The sequence below is a fragment of the Staurois parvus genome, unplaced genomic scaffold (genome assembly GCF_062004578.1).
Source record: "Staurois parvus isolate SC_StPar_1 unplaced genomic scaffold, SC_StPar_1.0 ptg000012l, whole genome shotgun sequence".
Taxonomy (NCBI): Eukaryota; Metazoa; Chordata; class Amphibia; order Anura; family Ranidae; genus Staurois; species Staurois parvus.
In genome coordinates, this window is record NW_028317808.1 from 11,933,203 (window position 1) to 11,959,988 (window position 26,786).

The following is a 26,786-nucleotide window of genomic DNA, read 5'->3' on the forward strand; positions in this document are numbered from 1 at the left end:
GTCTCTGACCAAACAATCAGAAACAGACTTCATGAGGGTGGCCTGAGGGCCCAACGTCCTCTGGTGGGGCCTGTGCTCACTGCCCGCCACCATGGAGCTCGATTGGCATTTGCCATTGAACACCAGAATTGGCAGGTCCGACACTGGCGCCCTGTGCTTTTCACAGATGAGAGCAGGTTCACCCTGAGCACATGTGACAGACATGAAAGGGTCTGGAGAAGCTGTGGAGAATGTTATGCTACCTGTAAGATCATTCAGCATGACCGTTTTGGTGGTGGGTCAGTAATGGTCTGGGGAGGCATATCCATGGAGGGACACACAGACCTCTACAGGGTAGACAATGGCACCATGACTGCCATTAGATATCGGGATGAAATGCTTGCACCTATTGTCGGACCCTACGCTGGTGCAGCGGGTCCCAGGTTCCTCCTGGTGCAGGACAATGCCTGTCCACATGTGGCGAGAGTATGCAGGAAGTTCCCGGAGGATGAAGCAGTTGATACCATTGTATGGCCCCCACTTTCGCCTGACCTAAATCAAATACAGTCAGGTCCATAAATATTGGGACATCGACACAATTCTAACATTTTTGGCACTATACACCACCACAATGGATTTGAAATGAAACGAACAAGATGTGCTTTAACTGCAGACTGTCAGCTTTAATTTGAGGGTATTTACATCCAAATCAGGTGAATGGTGTAGGAGTTACAACAGTTTGCATATGTGCCTCCCAAGTAATGGGACAGTATAATAATCATAAATCAAACTTTCACTTTTTAATACTTGGTTGCAAATCCTTTGCAGTCAATTACAGCCTGAAGTCTGGAATGCATAGACATCACCAGATGCTGGGTTTAATCCTTGGTGATGCTCTGCCAGGCCTCTACTGCAACTGTCTTCAATTCCTGCTTGTTCTTGGGGCATTTTCCCTTCAGTTTTGTCTTCAGCAAGTGAAATGCATGCTCAATTGGATTCAGGTCAGGTGATTGACTTGGCCATTGCATAACATTCCACTTCTTTCCCTTAAAAACTCTTTGGTTGCTTTTGCAGTATGCGTTGGGTCATTGTCCATCTGCACTGTGAAGCGGCGTCCAATGAGTTCTGAAGCATTTGGCTGAATATGAGCAGATAATATTGCCCGAAACACTTCAGAATTCATCCTGCTGCTTTTGTCAGCAGTCACATCATCAATAAATACAAGAGAACCAGTTCCATTGGCAGCCATACATGCCCACGCCATGACACTACCACCACCATGCTTCACTGATGAAGTGGTATGCTTAGGATCATGAGCAGTTCCTTTCCTTCTCCATACTCTTCCCTTCCCATCACTCTGGTACAAGTTGATCTTGGTCTCATCTGTCCATAGGATGTTGTTCCAGAACTGTGAAGGCTTTTTTAGATGTCTTTGGCAAACTCTAAGCTGGCCTTCCTGTTTTTGAGGCTCATCAATGGTTTACATCTTGTGGTGAACCCTCTGTATTCACTCTGGTGAAGTCTTCTCTTGATTGTTGACTTTGACACACATACACCTACCTCCTGGAGAGTGTTCTTGATCTGGCCAACTGTTGTGAAGGGTGTTTTCTTCACCAGGGAAAGAATTCTTTGGTCATCCACCACAGTTGTTTTCCGTGGTCTTCCGGGTCTTTTGGTGTTGCTGAGCTCACAATGCGTTCCTTCTTTTTAAGAATGTTCCAAACAGTTGTTTTGGCCACGCCTAATGTTTTTGCTATCTCTCTGATGGGTTTGTTTTGTTTTTTCAGTCTAATGATGGCTTGCTTCACTGATAGTGACAGCTCTTTGGATCTTATCTTGAGAGTTGACAGCAACAGATTCCAAATGCAAATAGCACACTTGAAATGAACTCTGGACCTTTTATCTGCTCATTGTAATTGGGATAATGAGAGAATAACACACACCTGACCATGGAACAGCTGAGAAGCCAATTGTCCCATTACTTTTGGTCCCTTAACAAGTGGGAGGCACATATGCAAACTGTTGTAATTCCTACACTGTTCACCTGATTTGGATGTAAATACCCTCAAATTAAAGCTGACAGTCTGCAGTTAAAGCACATCTTGTTCGTTTCATTTCAAATCCATTGTGGTGGTGTATAGAGCCAAAAATGTTAGAATTGTGTCGATGTCCCAATATTTATGGACCTGACTGTAGAACACCTCTAGGATATCATGTTTCGGTCCATCTGACGCTGCCAGGTTGCACCTCAGACTGTCCAGGAGCTCAGTAATGCCCTTGTCCAGATCTGGGAGGAAATACCCCAGGACTCCTTACGTCATCTCATTAGGAGCATGCCCCAATGTTGTCAGGCATGCATACAAGCATGTAGGGGGCCATACAAACTACTGCGTACCATTTTCTGTTGCTGCAGTGAAATTTCAGCAAAATGGACTAGCCTGCTGCATAATTTTTTTCACTTTGATTTTCGGAACGTCTTTGAATTTAGTCCTCTGTAGGTTGATAATTTTCATTTCCAGGAAACGATGGAGCATCCTTACATTTCTAACACATTACCCAGTCCATATCAGTATAGATATCCAGCATGATATTTTTCCCCATTGAGATCTGATGTGTTTTTCAAAGTGTTCCTTTAATTTTTTTGAACAGTGTATATTCACCTTCACTTCCTTTACCAGTGGCTGGAGCTACCTGGTAAAAGGTGTCTAAGAGAATTTCCCCAACATGTTTATAGACTGTAGACATGACAGAGGTTCAAAAGGTCTGGGTGAGCTTTCTGCTTTCAATGATATACATTAACCCAGATAATTGTGTTTCTCTATGTGACCTAATCTTTTAACCCTTTTACTTCTGCCATCATAACGATTATGGTGCTGGCATGTTTTATTTTGTGTTCCTTTTTGCTCCCAGCTGATGGCTATGTAGTTAAAGTCACCAATACCTGGTTAGTTTTACATTGCAGTGAACTTTCACTCTCCATGGGGCTTATCAGGCCCCTTGTGATCGCAATAAACTTTCTAAAACAAGAAAAAAAAAATTTAAGTTTAATAAAAAAAAGGGGAAAAGTTAAAGTCCCCCACATGAATGCAAACTGCTGGTGCATATGCATGTGAAAATGACAATTATGTATTGGGAATCTCCATGCATGAGCATTATTTCTGGTGCACACAGTTTCAAAGCTTGGCATATTTGGTATCTATTTACTCTATATATCTTCATCTTCTATATTTTACCAAAATACTGGAAATTATATTGCAAATGTGTGCGCTAAAATTTATTTAAGTGTAATTACTATGGAAAATATATATTTTCCCAACACTAGTGTAAATATTGTGTGATCTAAAAAAAATTGCAACTGCGACCATTTGATTCTACAGTCTCTGCTTTCAAATAGAAGTAATGGGCAATTCAATCAATCCTTAAAAACACTTCTAGTGCTCTGGTCCTTCAAAATGGCCTGAGCTAAACTTAAAAATGCCTTGCTGACACATACTGGAGATTCAAGTATTTCTTAATAGCGCCACTATGGTGATTGTATTGCACCCATTTGAAAAATAATTAACATCAAGTTCATAGATAATGAAACAGGAGATATTTCAGGCCAACTATAAGTTGATACAGAAAGAAAGAAAAAGAGAGAGAAAGAGCTTCCGTCTCTGTACTTGTTGTAGTAGGTGGCCTATTTGCTACCAGTACCTCCTCCCCTCCTGTCACTGGTTTTTAAGTACACTGCCAGTTTCACAACCAGAAGCCTCCTGGCAAGCAGTAATGCTCAGTGGGTGTAGCCTGATGAAGAAGCTGAGTCACTATTTCCCTACCAGGTCCGCTCTCTCCTTGTGATTGACTGCAAGCAGTGGGCAAATTCTGTAGCTGGTGCAGCTCTGCATAGAAACCAATCACCTTCCTTTTTTTTTTGGCAAAGCTTAATTGAACATGTTGAAGTTAGAAGCTGATTGGCTAAAATACACAGCTGAACCAGATTTTGCACTTTCCAGTTTTAGTACTGCTTCTACAAACATTTGTGCACGAATGAGTCACTCTCAGGAGCTCAGTGAATTCAAGCATGGTACCATCATAGGTTGCCACATGTGCAATAAGTCCATCTGTGAAATTTCCTTGCTACTAAATATTCCATGGTCAACAGTTAGTGGTATTCTAGCAAAGTGGAAGCAACTGGGAACAACAGCAACTCAGCCACAAAATGGTAGGCCGCGTAAAATGACAGAGCAGGGTGAGTGCATGCTGAAGCGCACAGTTTGCAGAGGTCGCCAGCTGTCTGCAGTCAATAGCTAAACACCTCCAAACGTCATGTGGCCTTCAGATTAGCACAACAACAGTGCATAGAGAGCTTCATGGAATGGGTTTCCGTGGCTGAGCAGTTGCATCCAAGCCTTACATCCATCACCAAGTGCAATGCAAAGCGTTGGATGCAATGGTGTAAAGCACGCCGCCACTGGACTCTAGAGCAGTGGAGACATGTTCTCTGGAGTGATGAATCACGCTTCTCTGTCTGGCAATCTGATGGACGTCTGGGTTTGGCGGTTGCCAGGAGGACTGTACTTGCCTGACTGCAGTGTGCCAAGTGTAATGTTTGGTGGAGAGGGAATTATGGTGTTGGGTTGTTTTTCAGGGGTTGGGCTTGGCCCCTTAGTTCCAGTGAAGGCAACTCTTAAGGCGTTAGCATACCAAGACATTTTGAGCATTTTCATGCTCCCAAGTTTGTGGGAACAGTTTGGGGATGGCCCCTTCTTTTTCCAACATGACTGCGCACCAGTGCACAAAGCAAGGACCGTAAAGACATGGATGAGCGAGTTTGGAGTCGAGGAACTTTACTAGCCTGCACCTGACCTTAACCCAATTAGAACACCTTTGGGATGAATTAGAGCAGAGACTGTGAGCCAGACCTTCTCATTTGACATCAGTGCCTGACCTTATAAATGCGCTTCTGGAGGACAGCCTTCCCAGAAAAGTTAAAGCTGTTATAGTTGCAAAGGCTGGGCTAACTCAATATTAAACTCTGTGGACTAAGACTGGGATGCCATTAAAGTTCATATGTGTGTAAAGACTGGTGTCCCAACACTTTTGGCAATATAGTGTGCGTGTATTTATATATATATATATATATATATATATATATATTCTAGTTTGTTGTATTTCACTTATTCATGTTTTTAATACTACAGTGTTGTGTGACATCTTTATAGTTCAGGGAGGTAGTTTTCCTGATATTTTTCACATATGTGCTTTTTTGTATTTGGCTTGTGATTGTTGATTTTGTATTCTATCAGTCAGCTTCCATTTGTGTGTTGTTACTGCATGAGAAAATATTTTGTGTCATTGAGTCTTTGCATGCTGCCTGCATACTTGTCACTTGGCTTTATTTGAATAAATCTAAAGTCCCTGTTGGAGTTTCCGAATGTGTCATTATACACTTTCACAGTTCAACATGTGTGCAATCAACAATGACATGCAAGCATTTTAGTGACTTAAGAAAGAAAAGATACTAATTTGAGCAATACGTCATTTGTAATGATGTTTTCTTTACTACATCTCTATTACAGGCGCTAGAGTTGAATTTAAAAGAAGCTGGTAACCAGATGGAGGATATGCACAATAAAATAAACAACCTGTCATCACAGGTTGCTGTTAAACAGACAGAGCTGGCACACAAAGAAGTTGATCTAACCAGACTGAGGTGAGTGGATGGAAGTAAAATGGTTAATTCCAAGCATTGAATAAAAAATGGGACATACAGTGCATCCTGAAAGTATTAACAGTGCTTAACTTTTACAACATTTTGTTATGTTACAGCCTTATTCCAAAATGGTTTAAATTCATTTTTTTCCTCAACATTCTACAAATAATACCCCATAATGACAACGTGAAAGAAGTTAATTTTGAAATCTTTGCAATTTATTAAAAATAAAAACTGGAAAAAATCACATGTTCATAAGTATTCACAGCCTTTGCCATGACACTCAAAATTGAGCTCTGGTGCATCCTGTTCCCACTGATCATCCTTGAAATGTTTCCACAACTTGATTCGAGTCCACCTGTGGGGAATTCAGTTGATTGGATATGATTAGGAAAGGCATAAACCTGTCTATATTAGGTCCCACAGTTAACAGTGCATGTCAGAGCACAAACCAAGCCATGAAGTCCAAGGGATTGTCTGTAGACCTCCGAGACAAGATTGTATCAAGGCACAGATCTGGGGAAGAGTACAGAAAAATGTCTGGAGTATTGAAGGTCCCAATGAGCACAGTGGCCTGCATCATCCGTAAATGGAAGAAGTTTGGAATCACCAGGAATCTTCCTAGAGTGGGCCGCCCAGCCAACATGAGCGATTGAGGGAGAAGGTCCTTTGCCAGGGAGGTAACCAAGCACCCGATGGTCACTCTGAAAGAGCTCCAGCGTTTCTCTGTGGAGAGAGGAGAACCTTCCAGAAGAACAACCATCTGCAGCACTCCACCAATCAGGCCTGTATGGTAGAGTGGCCAGACGGAAGCCACTCCTCAGTAAAAGGCAAATGGCAGCCTGCCTGGAGTTTGCCAAAAGGCACCTGAGGGACTCTCAGACCATGAGAAACAAAACTCTCTGGTCTGATGAAACAAAGATTGAAATCTTTGGTCTGAATGCCAAGCATCATGTTTGGAGGAAACCAGGCACCGCTCACCACCTGGCCAATATATAATCCCTACAGTGAAGCATGGTAGTGGCAGCATCATGCTGTGAGGTTGTTTTTCAGCGGCAGTATCTGGAAGACTAGTCAGGATCGAAGGAAAGATGAATGCAGCAATGTACAGAGACATCCTTGATGAAAACCTCTTCCAGAGCACTCTGTACCTTAGACTGGGGCGACAGTTCATATTTCAACAGGACAATGACCCGAAGCAAGCAGCCCACATAACAAAGGAATGGCTATGGGCCAACTCTGTAAATGTCCTGGAGTGGCCCAGCCAGAGCCCAGACTTGAACCTGATTGAACATCTCTGGAGAGATCTAAAAATGGCTGTGCACCGATGCTCCCCATCCAACCTGATGGAACTTGGGAGGTACTGCAAAGAAGAATGGGAGAAATTTCCCAAAAATATGTGTGCCAAGCTTGTAGCATTATACTCAAAACAACTTAAGGCTGTAATTGGTGCTAAAGGTGCTTCAACAAAGTATTGAGAAATGGCTGTGAATACTGTGGTTTTTTCATTTTTTTATTTTTAATAAATTGCAAAGATTTCAAACCGAACTTCTTTCACGTTGTCATTATGGGGTATTGTTTGCAGACTGTTGAGGAGAAAAATTAATTTAATCCATTTTGAAATAAGACTGTAACATAACAAAATGTGGCAAAAGTTAAGCTCTGTGAATACTTTCTGGATGCACTGTTTACTGTAGATTTGCACTGTTTGTAGGCCCTATAGGCCAACAAACGGAAGTAAGAAACACAACACCAACTACTTGTTTTAGGAAGATATGCAACAAGGCAATAATGGCAGCCACTGAGATCAATTTATATCTAACAAAGTGAATTATTTATACATTACTTGGGAGATATAGTTCATTTACCAGGAAAAAGCAGATCTTAGAAAAAAAGACAGCAACATTTCAGAGAAGAGCAAATGCTCCAAATATAGTGGCTATAGAAAATAACCCCCCCCCCCCTTTCCTTTCCTTTTTTTTTTTTTTTAATAGGCACATTTTGTTGCTTTGCAGACTGAAATGAAGACACACAGGTTTTTTTTGTCCACTGCACAGTGCAACTTATAATATCCATGTGAAAGATATAACACCAACATGTCAGAAAAAAATTCAAAAATGGAATCACTGAGCTGGAAAGAGGATCACCCCCCTCCTAAAATGACTTGTAAACTCAATCAGGTGTAGTTAATTGCCTTCTCAATGGCACACAAAGCCAATCGACTTTCAACTGTGATCAGCTGTGTTCATTTTGATTAGCACAAAAAGAGCTTTCCTGGAGCATTTCAGTCCTTGGTAGTGTAACTGAAGCAAACAATCAACTTTGGATGGCGAGGCACTGTCAAAAGATCTCCAGGATAAAGTTGTGGACAGGCACAAGTTAGGAGATGGATATAAAAAAAATTTCAAAGGCTTCATCAATGCCTAGAAGCTCGGTGAATTATATTATTAAGAAGTGGAATGTATTTGGTACAACACAGGCCCTCCCTGGATCGGGGACTTTGCTCCAAACTGGATGAAAAAGCCAGGAGGAAACTGGTCAGAGAGGCTACCCAGAGGCCTACAGGAACTCTGAAGCAGTTGCTGGAATTTATGACAAAGAGAGGTTATTGTGTGCTTGTGACAACAATATCACAAATTCTCCACAAATGTGGCTTGTATGGGAAGGTTGCAAAAAAAAGCCACTCAAGAAAGGCCACATGCAGCCACAACTGAGCTTTGCCAAAATGCACCTTGAGGATTCTGAGGCCACATGGAAAAAGGGGTTGTGGTCAGATGAGACTAAATTCAATAATTTGGCCTCAACACTAAATGATATGTCTGGGGAAAATCCAATCCAGCTCACCATCCAAATAATACCATTCCTACAATAAATCATGGAGGTGGTAATATTCTGTTATGGGTTGATTCTCTGCAACAGGGACTAGAGCACTTGTCCGGATAGAAGGAAAAATGGATGGGGCAAAATACCGAAAATCTGCTGCCCTCTGCCAGGAAGTTGTAAATGGAAAGAAGGTTTACCTTCCAACATGATGATGACCCAAAGCACACAGCAAAAATGACCACACAGTGGTTGGAGGAGAAAGAGGTGAATGTCTTTTGCATGGCCTGGTCAGAGCCCAACCCCACTGAATATCTGTGGAATAACTTGAAGACTGCAGTCCACAAATGGTCACCATGATATTTAACTGATCTTGAGCAGTTCTGCTAAAAAGAGTGGGCAAATATTGCAGTCTAGATGTGCTAGGTTGGTAGACATATCCGAACAGACTAAAGGCTGTAATTAAAGAAAAACGTGGTTCAACAAAATACTGACACAAGGGGGTGATCCTTTTTCCAACTAAGGTGTCCGTTTATGAACCAGCGGTACTAGATCGCTGCTCAGTTCTCCGGCATTCTCGGAGAACACAGTTCTCCTGTGAATGCAGTTTATGAAGCAGTTCTCCAAACGAAGGGAGAACGGTCTCCAAACGCTGGAGAACGGTCTACAAACTCTGGAAAATGGCTCATTTTACTATAATCTCGCGAGATTACAGTAAAAGATCAGTTTAATAAGCAGAGGTAAATTATCTCTGCTTAGTTTTCGGTCCCTCTGATTCTCCAGCTCTGGGCTGGAGAATCTGGAGGGAGAACACAGATCTCCAGAGAAGGGCTGACATGATCTCCTGAGTGTCATAAACTGTGAATGACCAGAGAATAGCTGAGATCCGTTGAATCACAGCTATTCTCTGTGTCATAAACGGACACCCCAGTGATTCTGTTTTTGAGTTTTTTATATTTATTTCCCAATATGTTGTTGTTATATCTTTCACTTGGATATTATAGATTGTACTGAGTAAATACAGCTGGAGAAAACAAAAACTGTGTCTGTCTTCTTTTAAGGCTGCAAAGCAAAAAAAATTGATTATTTTAACGGATTGTGATTCTTTTCTATACCCACCGTATAATGGCACATACAGTAATTGGTGCATAGTTTAAAAAAAAATTTTGTATACATGTTTTTGCATTGTTTTAGGTGTATATATGGTTTTCTTGTTTTTTGATTTTTTTGTTTAGTTTTGTTTTTTTTAGCTTTGTCTGATGAAGCAGGTACTTTCTTTCAAATAAATATCATCTTTTCTTTTTGTGAAAGGTCTGCTTTTCCTAATAAACAGAGAAAATCCACCTAAAGTACAGGTGGAAAAGTAGCTGTTTTTTCCTTTTTCTTGAAGCGAGTGGATATCTCCCTAGTGTGACTAAATTTAGTTTCTTTAGGGCCCATTCACATGGCCACTTAGTAGTAAAAGCAGGGCATTGCAGTGCCAATAATTTTGATTGGCACCCCAGTGTACCACAAGAAAAAAATGCAGTGTGACCTATTTTTTTGTATTTTGAGGTGCAGTACAGATTGTTTGTTTTAATGTGTTAAAAACAATATGGTTCAGTTCATGACAACACGTGCTCTGCAATTTGTTGTGAATGGGCCCCTAATGACTGAGTGTGTTTTATAAATGTAGTAAATAAAATACTAAACTGTTAAATTTCTGTCTCAAACTGTTAGGATCGTGTTTAATGAGTAGAACTTTCATACATTGAGTTCTCTGTCAACCTGCTGTTATACACTCTAAAAATATTTAGTTGAATTTCACTTTAACACAACATTTCTTGGTTTTCATTCATCAGAGAATATATTCAAGCCACCAAACTATGTTAGTAAATCCCCTCTAGTTTGTCCCTACTCTATAAAGACCTAATGCTTTCATGTACATGACATATATCAACAGGAAGCCTTTCCTGCAAGAATCATGGAGACTACTATTGTGAACTTCTTATTCTGCAAAAGCTAGTTGCCTAGTTGTCATACATTAGTGCTTTGAGCCACTAGCCCAGAGCAAATATTTAGATAAAGAGATCTGTTTTTAATGCAACTTTCTTGATCGGCTTACTCGTTCTATGTCAGTGACATAGATTCAGTTAGCATTTCCAGAAGGAGGGCAGCATTTACAGTTCCTTTATTTCTCTCGCTTAGGATTCAGTTTAAGTAGATAGTGTATACTGTATAATGCTAGTAATTGGTAATCTGATACAGAGAACTACAATTGCCCGCATTATACAGCAGTACCTAAACGTCTGACCATTTGCAACAATTCCCTCTATAGGCAGTCCATATAGCCCCCAAAATAAGTCAAATTGAGTGATAACTTGGATATGTTTAGTGAGCTTATCTTTTTTTTTCTTTTATTATTTAAAGGAGTATTAAACACAAACATTTAATATATTGAAACTTACCAATTCTCAAATGTGGTGGCTGTATTTTTTTTTTAGGCTTTTTTTCATTTTGTGTTCACCTGATGATACAGCCAGTAACACACTTCCTCTCCTAGGGTGACAACACTGGACGGAGAAGCAATGTAGACACCATTGGAGCGTAGCATTGTAATGTTAGATGCACTTGCAGATTTAGATGGGCTTAATTTACAAATTAACCACTTGCCATCCTGATGATTTACCCCTCTTAATGACCAGGTCTTTTTTTCCTTTTTGGCGCTGCATTATTTCAACTGGTAATTTCACGGTCATGCAATGCTGTACCCAAATGAAATGTATGTCCTTTTTTTCACACAAATAGAGCTTTCTTTCGGTGGTATTTGATCACCTGTGTGCTTTTTATTTTTTGAGCTATAAACAAAAAATGACCGAAAATTAAAAAAAAAAAAAAATAATTTTTACTTTCGGCTCTAAAGAAATATATAGTAAACTCAAAGTTAGTCCTAAATTTAGGCCAAAATGTATTCTGCTACATGTCTTTGGTAAAAAAAAATCCCAGTAAGTGTATATTGATTGCTTTGTGTGAAAGTTATAGCGTCTACAAACTATGGTATAGATACTGCAATTTACGCCATTTTTTGCTATACAGCACTGTGCTAGTTTAATTGACAGTTGCGTGGTTGTTCAATGCTGTACATAAATTAAATTTATGTCCATTTTCACACAAATAGAGTTTTCTTTTGGTGGTATTTGATCACCTGTGCGCTTTTTATTTATTGCGCTATAAACAAAAAAAAGACCACAAATTTTGAAAAAAACACAATATTTTTTTGCTATACAAAATATATAGTAAACTCAAAGTTAGTCATAAATTTAGGCCAAAATGTATTCTGCTACATGTTTTTGGTAGAAAAAAAATCCCAATAAGTGTATATTGATTGCTTTGTGTGAAAGTTATAGCATCTACAAACTATAGATAATGGAATTTACACAGCTTTTACTTTTTGACTTCACATTTCTTGAGGGGCTAAAATACCAGGACAGTACAAACACCCACAAATGACCCCTTTTTTGAAAGTAGACACCCTAAGCTATCTGCTGAGAGGCATATTGAATCTATGGAAGATTATTTTTTTTTCCACAATTTTTTGGAAAATGACAAAAACATTTTTTTTTTACACAAAGTTGTCACTTAAATTATATATTGCTTACAAAAGCCATGGGTATATGTGAAATTTCACCCCAAAATACATTCTGCTACTTCTATCGAGTATGGGGATACCACATATGTGAGACTTTTTTGGAGCCTAGCCACAAAAATCCAATGACCACTTTGAAAGCCTAAAGGTGCGTAACTTCCTCATTTCACTTCCTCACTACCTAATGCCAGTATAGCACCAAAGCCCCTAAAATGACCCCTTTTTGGAAAGTAGACACCCCAAGGAATTTAAAAAGAGGCATGGTGAGTATTTTGCAGATCTCATTTTTTTCTCACAAGGTTTTGAAATATAAAAAAAGAAAAAATATTTTTTTGTTTTCTTTCTTCATTTTCCAAAAACATGTGGCAACAAATGAGATCTGCAAAATACTCACAATGCTTCTTATCAAATTCCATGGGGTGTCTACTTTCCAAAAAGGTGTCATTTGGGGTGGTTTGGTGCTATCTTGGCATTTCAGGACCTCCGAAACTGTGATAGGTAGTCAAGAAGTGTAATGAGGAAATAAAGCCCTTTAAAAGCCTGAAGGTGCTTATTGGATTTTGGGGTCCTGTACTTGACTAGACTGCCAAAATGTCTCTCACATGTGGTATCCCCATACTCAGAAGTAGCATAATGTATTTTGTGGAGTAATTCTACATATACCCATGGCATGTGTGAGCAATAAATTATTTAAGTGACAATTTTGTGTAAAAAAAATATTTTTTTTTTGTCATTTTCCAAAAACTTGTGGTAAAAAATAAATTCTGCTATTACTGGCTGGATCACCAGGTGAAAATAAAAAAATAAAAAGGGAATCAAATTTAGCCACCAGGTCTAAGGCCCCTTCTGCTTGCTCAGCAGGGGATCTGTCCACTGATCCCTGCTGAGCAGGTGGATGGCTTGTCTGTGTCCACTCCACTTATGCAGAGAAGACACAGCCTGCTCTCCTCTCTGGGAGGTCAGATGTAAATGCCTGTCCATTTACACCCAACTGCCATCCAGTCAGATCAACTAGATGAAAAGGGAACAGATCCCCATCGGTCTGTAGTTAGCTAATTGGATTGGGTGTAGGCAGGTGTAAATGGACACATGTCCGTTTACAATCGCTTCTCCTTCGAGAAGAATGGGAATTGAGGGTCCGCCTGAAAAGCTGACAGTCTGCCGACAGTCTGCTCGTGTGAAAGAGGCCTACGAATTGGGAAGCTGAAATATATTGAACTTTTGCGTTTTGGGTTTAATATCACTTTAATGAGACTGGAATTCGTCTTGATATTGAGCTAATTAATAATCCACTTGAATAAAAAGTACACACAGTTTTTTGTGGGGTTGATGAGAGGTAGGTCATAAACAAACACAAATATTAAATCCATTCTCCTATTTAAAAGTTTTTAAAACACTTATGCCTCATGTCCACTGTTGCTGTGCTGGAGGGTTCCACCTTTACTCCAATGATGAAATCAGTGCACACATACAGTACATAACATGTAGAACAGTCCAGAGGCAAAAGTGCTAAGTATGGAACTTTTCAACAAAGCAGAACATGAGAAGAAGTATTTCTGACTATGCATGGGTAGATTTTAGTTCAGATTTGAGAAAAGGTTTACCTGTCCTTATTTTGATTATTTGTAACCCAGCACAGCTTAAGCCTGAATGCTCCTTACTGTTTCTTTTTATTTTCCCCTAATGTACATGAGCACAAGTAAATGCAAGATAACCTTAGATAAGTTGGTTCATTATACAGTATTTCTCTGTCACCTCTTATCTGCAAACCTGTTTTAGGAGTGTTCAGCTACTGTGGCATATTTATGTTCCATGTTTAAAATACACCAGAATCTTCATGAACTGATTACAATTACAGAAAATGTAGAAATTGCATATGAGGCTTACTAGGGATCAGTTCTAAGCACTCTCTATTCCCTGTGTCTAAAATGGGTAGTGTGAACTTCTCTTAGCCTCCTGCCAAGTGTGTAGGGAGATGGTCTAAAGAAAGATTATGGTTTCAGGTATATAATCTTTCACCTTTTAATATTCCATGCAGTTTGATTTTAAGCTCTTTGCTCCTTTAACTATTCCCAGCTCATTGTACTGCCTTTTCTTCCTTTCTTTTTTATTTTTTGTAAAATGCTTAACCTAATCTCCTATTTCTATTGGTCTGAAGTTTGTGAGACTTATTAATAATTTGAATGTGGTAAATTTTTCTGTTCAGATTTTATTTTGCTGTGCATGCTACAATAGTGCTAGACAAATTCAAAAAGTTGTTCTAAATGTGTTTGTATCTAATCATAAATAGTAATTATAGGCATGATATTCTGATATCTGATAATCTACCACTGTGTATGGCAAAAATGATTCCAGCCATGTAAGTTCCAGGATCCTAAATTGCATTTTATTTCCCTACCAGAACCTGGAGGTGCTGTTCAGACAAACTGAGCCATGAGCATCTAATGAGAAATCCCTCTAGAGCTAGATCTAGATCGAACAATCAGGAATCAATCAGCATGGTTACCAATCAGGTGATGACATGCAAGGTATCAGGCTTAGGCCCCTTCCACACAAGCATTCAGTCTAGATCTGTCATTCAGTTTTTCAGATGAATCCAGACTAAACCACAATGTATATCTATGGGTGTGCAGATGTAAATAGATGATAATCCATTTATATCCGACTACATCCATTTCCATTCAAGTCCATTTGTAAACAGCACGGCCAACATCCATATCCATTGAAATGGAACTGAACGGATGTAAACAGATCCCATCCGTTTCCATCTTTTCCATTTATGTCTGTTTTTAGGCAAGAAACATTTTTTGTTTATACTTTTATCACCTTTGAATGGTCTCTGCAACAACTAAAAAAACAGATACAAAAACGGATGTATACTGATGTAAACTGTACTAAACTGAAGTGCAAACTGATGTAAACTGAACTGAAGACGAATGTGCTAACTGATGTAAACTGAATCCATTTTTTCTTTGAAAAAATGTGATTTGAAAGGATCATTTCTGTGTGTAAAGAGCATATTTTACAAACAAACTTCACAACTTGCAGAGGCCAATCCCAGCCTACAAATGGCCATGTGCCTCTGTTTAATACCATAGTAGTTAGACACAATTACAATATTAAAAAAAATAATAATAATAAAATAAAGTGTTTAGTGTCCTTTAAAATAGTATAAATCATTTAGGCAGACAAATTAGGCAGTGTTATACTAACGTTAGCTAGTGCATACTGATGCTGGTAAACTTTGTCTGGACATATACAGTGGGGCAAAAAAGTATTTAGTCAGCCACCAATTGTGCAAGTTCTCCCACTTAAAAAGATGAGCGGAGAGATGGAGAGGTTCCTTAAAACATAGACTTCATGGATCCAACACGCCCATCCTACAATATCAATAGGTATTGTGAGTAATATACCCCACAGAGTACTTTTATAAAGGGCAGAGGAGGAAGCATTGGAGGAGGAACAGGAGACCGTTTATGATCCTTGGCTTTCTGGAGAGTTATTAGCCGGTGATGTGAAGGATCCAGAGTGATCCTGAATGCTTGTTGGGCCCTTTGGGGTCACAGTAAGGAGGTGAGGAAGCACTGCAGCTGGAGTGGATTAAGAGTGTACTGGCACTTGTACGAAGTTATCACTTTCAAACACATTGCATGGTTTTATTAACACTTATTATTTGTGATCTATGGACTTATAAGTGTTTGGTTTATAAGGTTTTTTTGAGAAAGAATAAGAACACTTAACACGAGTTTACTTATTGTATATCTTGTGTGTTTATCACTTTTATAGGTCACCAAGGTGACCCTTACACCAGTGTTGTTCACTTTCATTTATGATATCACCGTTTTTTTCCATCAGTCACTTTATTGATATATGTATTTTTTGTTTTTTGATATATTAGCACTTTAAGTATTATTACACATATATTCATTTATTTATACTTGTTTTTTGTAGTTAGTGCTGCACCATTTATTTTAATTTTTATTTTTTGATTGGTTATCACTATTGGGTGTTGGCTGCTATTGATTAGGGCTATTTCCATATCAGCGCAGGAGGATTTTCAGTTTTTCTTTTCAGCATTGGGAACATGTTACCTGTTTCACCGTAAAAATGAATGGAACACGTAACATGTTCCCAAAGGTGAATGTGTCCTTTTAAAAAAAAAACAATAAAGGAAAATAAAAAATGGTCCTGTTCAAAAAGTTTGGATGCCCTTAGTTCTTAGTATTGTATATTGCCCCCTTGAGCATCAATGGCAGCTTGCAGCCTTTTGTGAAAGTTGTAATTGAAGCTCTTTATTTTTTCGGTATAGCTGCCCAATTTTCTTGGCAAAAAACCTTGTTTCTTTAAATTATTTGTTTGTCTAGCATAGACTTGATCTTTAAGATCTCGCCAAAGTGGCTCAATGAAGCTAGGGTAGAAAAAAGGTGATGACTACTCTAGAACCTTCAAATGTACTGTAGATATGTAAATAAAAAAACTAAGTCATGCACCGAGACTGTTAACACATAAAAAGTTTTTTTTTTAGTCCATAAAGTCTTGTTAGATGTTTCACTACGTCCTGCAGCTCTTCAAGCAGACAGGGGTTGGAGAGTGCAGATGTAATAAAGATTTTTAATGATAAAACACAGTGCAGCTGATATGACAAACAGAATTCACAGAAATATGGGGACACAGCAATCTAGAATGTTCACAGAGAGGAGAAAGCACAGCCTTTTGGGGCTTCCCTTTAGCTATTTGGGCTGGAGGTTTCAGCATCAGTACACTGAACCTGCTTCCAAGAGAACACATGTGGCATTCAGCAGCAGTTTGTGTGAGCAGACAACTTCCTAAACTACTATTAGACTAACCAGTCTCCACCTTGGCCAGTCAGAGGAAGTCTTGTAATCATTGAAAAAAATACAAGGCTTCTCCTGAATGGCGGAGAAGCACTCAGCCCGACTCTCTATAACTCCAGCAGCGCCTCTTCCTGTTTGTAGTTAATGTTACGTTCTGTAATGGAAGTTGTTTGTTTGGGCCAGCTTGGACCAAACAAACTGTTTAAAGTGGAATTCAGCCTGGAAATCTGCTTTAACATCAAGACTCTGTGGGGCAGTTTTTATGATTTTGGCAATAGGTTTGTTGTCATTACCATGCCATACCAATCAGATGCCCCCATATTGGATAATGGAGATGCAAAGAAATGAAGAAATGCAGCGCAGAACCTAAATGGAACTCCCACTGTGTTTCACTGTTGCCTGCAATAACTTATTCATTTACCCTGCGGTGGCTCTTTGGCAAAACAATTGTCTTTTGCTAGGAAAAAAAAAATTCAATCATCTGTTCATAGCGCCTGTTGCCATTTTTCATGCACTCTAGTCCTTAATGTGTTGGTGAATTTTGTTTCCATCCTGAATGTCATTTGTTATGAAAGAAAGTATTCCTAATGTATTTCCCATTGACTGTACTTGCTTGTTGCTATGCTGACTTTTGTGATGATGTGAGAATGGGAGGTTAAACCCCCACATCTACCGCAACCTCTTTTGTTAGTGTTGTTTTGTCAAGCTTTATTCTTTGCACACAGCTTTCTTTGTTTTGGTTATATACTTTGGGTCAATCAACACATTGGGGGCTTATGTATAAAACATTCATATGAATGTGGCAAATACTACCCACAGTCAGAAAGAACAATCGCCATATTTTCTCTAATAGATGTAGTTCCTTTTATTATTGGCGACATTTAAAAAAAAATTTTGTGGTGCAGAAAAAAAAATGCACTATGGACACTAAATGGCACTGATGATATAGGAAATACACGTATTAGAAAAAAATATGGTGTATGTTTGTTCTGACTGTGCGGATTTTAGCCACATTCGTACAGCAAACGTTTTTTACATAGGCTTCATTTTGTTATTGATTATCCTCTGGTTGATAAATTTGCTTAATTAGGTCATATGCGTACAAAGAAAGTTTGATTTTTGACTGCAAAGTGGTCTATGTAAATTTTCCAGCAGATATTTTTCACAATGTTATTATAATTTTAACAGTCTAAAATACCTTTTATTTTTTTTCTAAATCAATTTTGTTAAATAAAGGTTAAAAACAAGCATTCTGTGCTATTTTTTTTATTAGGTTTTGGCTACTTTCTAAAGAAAAGAAAATATAAAGCAAGGGATATGCAGGTGACATTTAGTCACTCAAAAGACATTCAGATATTCAGATCTTATGAGATCAATCTTTGTATCACATTGTTTACGATTAATCTCCCTGAATGTATAATGCTGCAATTTAATTGTGAAGCTGAAACTATTAGCAAATAATCTACTTTCATATCCTTCAAAGACTTGAACAGGAGTAGGGGAATATCTCTTAATATTGCTAATTTTAGAATATTCTTCTCATTCAAAAATAACCAGTAGGGATAGTCTTCTAACATTTTCACAACAATATCTAGCAGTAGCAGAAAATAAAATTTTTTGCAATTTTCTTCTCTTGGACTCTTTTAAAAAAAAAAAAATGTTTGTGTAGCCCTAACCTAAGACTTTGAACACCATTTAGTTTTGATGCATCTGATATGTATTTCACTGATTTAAACTTAAAGCTCAATTGATATGGTAGAAAGGGAAGTTTACCAATTTACAATCTTTACATACAGTGAGGAACAGAAGTATTTGAACACCCTGCGATTTTGCAAGTTCTCCCACTTAGAAATCATGGAGGGGTCTTAAATTCACATTGTAGGTGCATTCCCACTCTGAGAGACAGAATTAAAAAAAAAATTCAGGAAATCACATTGTATGATTTTTAAAGAATTTATTTGTCTTGCACTGCTGAACATAAGTATTTGAACACCTAAGAAACAGCAAGAATTCTGGCTCTCAAAGACCTGTTACTGTGTCTTTAAAAAGCCCACCTCTACTCCACTCATTAATCTAACTTAGTAGCACCTGTCTGAGCTCTTTAAAGACACCTGTCCTCCCCACAGTCAGTCAGACGACAACTACTACCATGGGCAAGACCAATGAGCTGTCAAAAGACACCAGAGACAAAATTGTGGACCTCCACAAGGCTGGAAAGGGCTACGGGGCAATTGCCAAGCAGCTTGATGAAAATAGATCAACTGTTGGAGCAATTGTTAGAAAATGGAAGAGGCTAAAGACGACTGTCAGTCTCCCTCGGACTGGGGCTCCATGCAAGATCTCACCTCGTGGGGTATCACTGATGATAAGAAAGGTGAGGAATCAGCCCAGAACTGCAAGGGAGGAGCTGGTCAATGACATGAAGAGAGCTGGGACTACAGTTTCAAAGGTCACTGTCAGTAGAACACTACGCCGTCATGGTTTCAAATCATGCATTGCACGGAAGGTTCCCCTGCTCAAGTCATCACATGTCCAGGCCCATCTGAAGTTTGCCAATGACCATCTGGATGATCCAGAGGAGGCATGGGAGAAACTCATGTGGTCAGATGAGACCAAAGTAGAACTTTTTGGTCTAAACTTCACTCGTGTTTGGAGGAAAAAGAAGGATGAGTTGCATCCCAAGAACACCATCCCTACTGTGAAGCATGGGGGTGGTAACATAATGCTTTGGGGGTGCTTTTCTGCAAAGGAGACAGGACAACTGCACTGTATTAAGGAGAGGATGAATGGGGCCATTTATTGTGAGATTTTGAGCAACAACCTCCTTCCCTGTCAGAGCATTGAAGATGGGTCATGGCTGGGTCTTCCAACATGACAACGACCCAAAGCACACAGCCAGGATAACCAAGCAGTGGCTCCATAAGAAGCATATCAAGGTTCTGGAGTGGCCTAACCAGTCTCCAGACCTAAATCCAATAGAACATCTTTGGAGGGAGCTGAAACTCCGTGTTGCTCAGCGACAGCCCCGAAACCTGACAGATCTAGAGGAGATCTGTGTGGAGGAGTGGACCAAAATTCCTGTTGCAGTGTGTGCAAACCTGGTCAAGAACTACAGAAAACGTTTGACCTCTGTAATTGCAAACAAAGGCTTCTGTACCAAATATTAACACTGATTTTCTCCGGTGTTCAAATACTTATGTTCAGCAGTGCAAGACAAATAAATTCTTTAAAAATCATACAATGTGATTTCCTGAATTTTGTTTTTAATTCTGTCTCTCAGAGTGGGAATGCACCCACAATGTGAATTTCAGACCCCTCCATGATTTCTAAGTGGGAGAACTTGCAAAATTGCAGGGTGTTCAAATACTTCTGTTCCTCACTGTAGAGCAACTTAAATGATAAGTTCACCTTTGGATCTTTGGGACCTAAATATGGGTGGAACATGGAACATGTTCCAGCTCCTGCATCCTTTGCCCCAGATTTCCCGCTTCCTGTGGCAGCACGCAGGGGTTTTTCTCCCTGCACCCGCTGCCACTTTTTTAAAACAGCGGGGCTCCACCCACACAGTCATATCATTAATTCGCTGATTCTTGTGAATGTATAGAGTACGAGTACCTTTTCTACCGTGGCAGACTAACTTGTAGTTTTAGTGGACTGCATGGCTGCTGATGAGTGCATGGACATGTCCTCTGGCTTTCAAACACTAAGCCCTACAGAGGTACAGGCCGAAAGCCGAAGGACATGTCTGCAGAAGGCCACATTGCACCTGTAATCTACTGATCATGGGTGCAATGCTTTCCAGGTCACTGCAGGAAAAATTAATAAATGCAAAAACATGTGCATTTATTCATGTTTCTGTAAAGGTGAACTTATTCTTTAATGCATTCTTTAAAGTGTGTGTAAACCCTAACAATGAACTTCCCTTATTTGCGTCCTTATTATTTCTGTTCAATAAGTGCAAAAATATACCCGCTAATCAAGTCAGAAATTTAAAGCTGTCCTGTGTCTTGTGCACACTTCCTGTTTTTTATCTCAAATGATCCTGTTTAGCTTTTTTTTTCTGAGAACTACAGAATCTGTCTCTATTTTGTAGCAATAGGAAAGTGAGTGGGTTTGGATAGTTTAGCAAAATAAGTTGAGTAGTGTTGAGTTTATTTCTGGCAGAACTACAGTAGGGATGAGCTATGGTTTAAGCAGTTTGTCTGAGCTAAATACTGCACATAACTCTTCCGAATGTCAAATCATTAGTAAAACCTCATCTGGAATATGCTGTTCGGAAGAGGAGATTAAGGGAGATATGATCAACATGTATAAATTCACAAGTGGTCCATATAGTAAACTTGGTGATGTTGAGTTATTCACTTTAAGGTCATCACAGAGGACAAGGGGGCACTCTTTACTTCTGGAGGAAAAGAGATCTAATCTCCAAATACGGAAAATTTTCTTCAGTAAGAGCTGTGAAACTGTGGAATAGACTCTCCCAAGAGCTGGTTCTGGCCAGCTCAGTAGATAAGAAATAGTCCTGGATTCTTTCCTAAATGCACACAATATAACTGGATACTAACACTTACTGGTAAAGTTGATCCAGGGAATATCTGATTGCCTCTTGGGGGATTTGGAAGGAACTTTTTCCCCTGCTAGAGCAAATTAGATCATGCTTTGCTGGGGGTTTTTTTTGCCTTCCTCTGTATCAACTGTGGGTATAGGATTTCTTCCCCCCCCCTTTTATTGGTTAAACTAGATTGACTTGTATCTTTTTTCAGCCAGATTAACTATGTAAGAATGCAAGTGAATTTGTTGTACTTAAACCAGAATTTTAGGCTTTTATAATAAATCTTTTTTATTCTTACGTTTTCCCAGCTCTTCAGTATATCAACAAATTGTGGTGAAACTCTTAACAGGCAATACAACATTCCCAGCAAACAGGGTCTATAGAATCCAGACACCAATATATATTTAGAAGGTAAAATTGTAAGATAATAAGAACTCGCAGTAAAAAAAGTCACATGATAAGCTCCCCCACAACCTCCCGTAAGGGGTGGGGATCATCATAGGACATAGGACATCATAAGCCTATTATGACCAAAGGGTCTTTATGGTAATATGTCACAAGCATCCATACTGCAGTTTTATAGACATACTTAACCTAAAACTAAAGATAACTCTGTTTACATTTACTTACACATAGCCCTAATTAACATACACGTTTACATGCAAAACACATAGCCTATTCTTGCAATTTATTTTAAAACCCAATTGAAGTCACAGAAATAGATATGCATTTAAATAGATAGGGCATGAGGTTGAAGTGGTTGTAAAGCCTTACATATACCCAGTGAAGTGACTAGCCTAATGTGATACACAGAGATGAAACAAATCCTTCTATTTAGGTTGTACCTGTTTATTTGCAGATCTTTCTGCTGTACATCCTGTCAAAGTCCAGAATGTATAAAGCTTGTTTGAGCTTTAAAAAAGCAGGAGGCGGAGGTCTGAAAGTACACATTGAAGAGGTCGGTGAGGATTGACTGATTGGAGGGAAGGGACACACTCCCCTTTACACAGCACACAAGAACAGAGCTGAGACTCAGATAAAACTATAATTCTACCACTTTACAAAACTCTGGTCTGGCCACATCTTGAGTATGCCGTCCAGTTCTGGTCACCAGTCCTTAGGAAGTATGTGCTGGAACTAGAGAGAGTCCAACAAAGTGTAACAAAACTAATAAAGGGACTAGAGAATCTCTGTTACGAGGGACTATTACAAACATTAAAGCAGAAATCCACCCAAAAGTGGAATCTCCGCTTTTCTGCCTCCTTATCTGCCTCCCCCCCCCCCCTCCGCTGCCACATTTGGCACCTTTTGGGGGGAGAGGGGAACGGGTACCTGGTTTTGACAGGTACCTGCTCCCACTTCTGGCTTAGTTTGCCACGGCGAACTGAGCTGGAGGTTCGGCTCCCCCTCCTTCCCCCTGCAGCCCTCTGGAACATTTCACAGGTCCCAGAAGACTGCGGCCCATTCACAAAGGGCAGCACGTTTTGCGCATGCACAGTAGGAAATTGGATGTGAAGTCGCAAGGTAAAAGGCCAATCACAGCTGCCTTTTACCAATGACACAGCACAGTTGTTGGTTATCGGCAGCACTTTCCTCACGCTGTCACAGTGTGAGGAAAGTAGTGCTGATAACTGGCAAGTGTCACGGAGGACATTTGCACTGATAATCAGTGCAACCCCAAAAGTGCCCAGCAGTTGTGCCCAGCAGTGCCAACTATCAGTACCACCCAGCAGTGCCGTCTATCAGTGTCCATCAGTGCTGCATATCAGTATAGCATCATCAGTGCCTCCTCAGCAATTCTCAGCAGTGCTACCTCATCATTGCAGCCTTTCAGTGCCTATCTGTGCTGCCTTTTAGTGCAGCCTCATCAATGCACATCAGTGAAATGAGAAAATTTACCTGTTTGCTAAATGTTATAATAGAAACAAAGAAAAACTTTTTTTTTAATTTTGTGCTCTTTTTTCATTTATTGTGCAAAAAATTAAAAACCCAGTGACGATTAAATACCACCAAAACAAAGCTCTATTTGCGTGAAAAAAATTATAACAATTTCATATGGGTACAGTGTCACGTGACCACGCAATTGTCATTCAAAGTGCAACAGCGCTGAAAGCTGAAAATTGGCCTGGGCATGAAGCGGGTAAAAATGCCCAGTAGGCAAGTGATTAAATCTCCCCAATGGGGAAAGACAGTAAATAAAAAAACTATTCTTAAAGTTCTCTACTCTGCATAGCCTCAGATGCAAAGTTGAATATCACAGATGCAAATGTCTGTGGGGGAACATTTGCATCTTTGGTCTATATGGCTTGTATGGCTGCACTGGACATGTGCAGTAGAGCAGAGGCACAGGGGATTGCATATGATATATTCGGTGCCTTTGCTGTAGTGCATATGCACAGAGCATGACACATAGAATAAAATGTAAAGGCTGTCTACTTGCCAAATGTTGATAGATTGTCCTTTTAGAAGAACTATACTACATCTGAGTGCCACAAACCAAAAACACTTTAATTTCTTTTTAATATTCAAAGCAAACAGTCCCATGCATCCACGTCGCCATTGCTTTATTTTGCTCATAAATCACTTTGAAAAGCACCTTCCTAGCATTTCTGTCTGTGGCCATCCTGAGTAAGGGCAGATGATTCATGTATCATTCACTTCCTGGAATCTATCTGCCCTTAGCTCAAGTATGCAAGCAGGAGGGTGTGCATAACTGAGAAAACTCCTCCTCCCATCCTGAAGACTCATAGGATATGTGACATCGTTTTCCTAGGCATGGAACCCAGGAAGTAACTGAAGAGATGTAAAAAAGAAAAAAAGTTTAACCGCTTCCTGACCACCCTATAGCAGAACTACTGCTACAGGGCAGCAGGGCTGCGCAAAATATATATGTGATTTTGTATTTCTGTGTAGGGGACGTGCGTGCCGGCCTACCCGCGCCGCTGTTGGCGACTACAGCTGTCGATCATTGGGTCCTGTCCGAAGATTCCCCACCGGCGCCCGGCGATTGCCAGTGAACACTGACAGGGGAGAGGTCTGTATGTAAACAATACAGATCTCTCCCCTTTCAGCACCAACACGATGCTTTGTATTGCTCTGCATAGCAGAGCAATACAAAGCGGCATGCTTACATAGTAAAGCACACACAGACAAAATAGTAAAACAGCACTCAACACACAGTTAACCCTTTGATTGGACAGATGTTAACCCCTTGCTGCCCAGTGTCATTCATTCCCTCCCCCCCTCCCCGTCCCCCGCCACAGTCCTACTATAAGTTGCTGATCGCCACCATTACTAGTATTAGAAAAAAAAATCCAGTATGTATACTGCCATTTGTAGATGCTATAACTTTCACGTAAACCAATTAATTTATACGTATTGAGATTATTTTTAACAAAGACATGCAGCAGAATACATTTTGGCCTAAATTTATGACGAAATTAGATTTTTCAAAATTTTTTTACTGGATTTGTTTTATAGCAAAAAGTCAAAAATATTGTTTTTTTTTTTCAAAATTGTCGTTTTTTTTTTTTTATGTTTATAGCTCAAAAAATAAAAAACAGAGGCGATAAAATACTACCAAAAGAAAGCTCTATTTGTGGGGAAAAAAAGGACATAAATTTAATTGGGGTGCAGCGTTTCATGACTGCAGAATTGGCAGTTAAAATAACACAGTGACGTATCGCAAAAAATGGCCTGGTAAGGAAGGGGGGTAAATCCTCTGGAGGGCAAGTGGTTAAACAAGTAAACAAGATATACTGCCCTATCTATTTACTAATGCTGGCAGCATAAGGATTACTAACAGTCAATGCTGATTGAGAGAGTGAAGGTCCGCTTTAAGTTTTCTGGGCTTAGAGCTACACAGGTGCATTAGAACAGTGATGCCCAGCATGAGTTTAAAAGAAAATACACCTAGCATTTTTCCAAGTGCAATGGGTTGCACACTCTGTATGTGAGTTCTGTCTGGCTGTATTCTTTTTTGATGGGGTGGGTGATTTACAGTATTTTTGTGGCATAGTTTCATTACCCTTGAGGGCCCGTTCACACTTCAGCATTTTGTAGCTTGTAGCTCGAAGCTCAACAAGCAGAAATCTATTATTTCTAATAGCCTTTGTACACATCCAAGCATTTTGTTGCTTTTAGAAGAGCACCTGTCGCTCAAAAAAGTACATGAGCTACTTTTCAGGCAGAATTGAGCATTTTTGTCCCCGTGACTTCAAAAAAAACATCTAAATAGTGCAACATGAGCTTTTTTTTGCATTTTTTTTTCAAGTGTTTTGTCGTACATTTTCTGCTCAAACAGCAGCTCTCCGCCCATTTTTTGGCAGCACTCCATGCCTTTTAGTTGAAAAATTACTGAAAAAACACCTGACATCAACTACAAAAATGTGCAATTCTGCTCCAAAAAATGCTCAAAAATGCTTGAAATTGTGATGCTTATGTGTGAATGTAGCATTAAAGAAATTATTTTCTTACCAATGCAGAGCAAAATGAGTGTTTCTGCAAAGGGGCTTCCAGCAACCCCAATATGCTCAGTAGTGCTCCCTGGCCACAACTTGCTCTTCTTCATCCAGCATTGAGCTCAGCTGTGACAGTGCTCAAGCCTAGCAAACAGCTGATAGGCATGGGGACGATCAAAGGGGAACAGGTCACATACTCCTCCATACTCAGAAGTGCCAGATATGCTCTCCAGATGCGTAGGAGTAATGAGCCGCAAGGGAGAGCAGATAAGGTGAGTATATATGAGGGTCGGGCATTGCCCTTTCCAGAGAAATTCCCTCATTATCCTCCCCCGATGGGCAGCAACAGTGACAGTGTCTCTTTAAACTTACCTAAGCAAATCAGCAAAACATGTAATTGGTTGAGGGCACAACTTGAACTTTTGTACACAACTGTGTAATGTCAGTTCACTGAAATATTCATTTTTGAGTAAAGTGGTCTTTAACCTCTAAATAGCATGTCTCTACCTATCCACAGAATTTTCAGAAACCATTTTATTATGCATCTTGCAAAGTTTTGGGTATACCTAAGTTTATCAAAGGCTCTTTTTTTCCCTTACTTAAGAAACCAGTCTTTTTTTTTTTTTTCTCTGTCCACATCTCACTTTCAAACATTTATCAGCTAGTAAGGTACCAGGACTCAGGACATATCCATTTGTCTCTAATGGTATTTAATGATTTCACAGATACGGTTTCCCCACTGAGTATTGACGTTTGGTGACATTTTTTGCAGGTCAATGGACCTGGTAAAAGAAGAGTGGAAATCAAGCTCTAAGTGTAA

The 26,786-nt window shown here is 39.5% G+C and overlaps 1 protein-coding gene across 1 annotated transcript in view; it reads left to right on the plus strand.

The window, feature by feature from the left end:
* LOC149473698 (centlein-like) overlaps positions 1-26,786 on the plus strand; it is a gene marked incomplete at its 3' end in the record, with an annotated part of 213,100 nt that overhangs the window by 77,562 nt on the left and 108,752 nt on the right. The window contains exon 6 of the mRNA XM_089674831.1: positions 5,541-5,674. Within this exon, the coding sequence (XP_089530957.1) occupies positions 5,541-5,674 (134 nt within the window). The remainder of the gene's footprint in view (positions 1-5,540; positions 5,675-26,786) is intronic.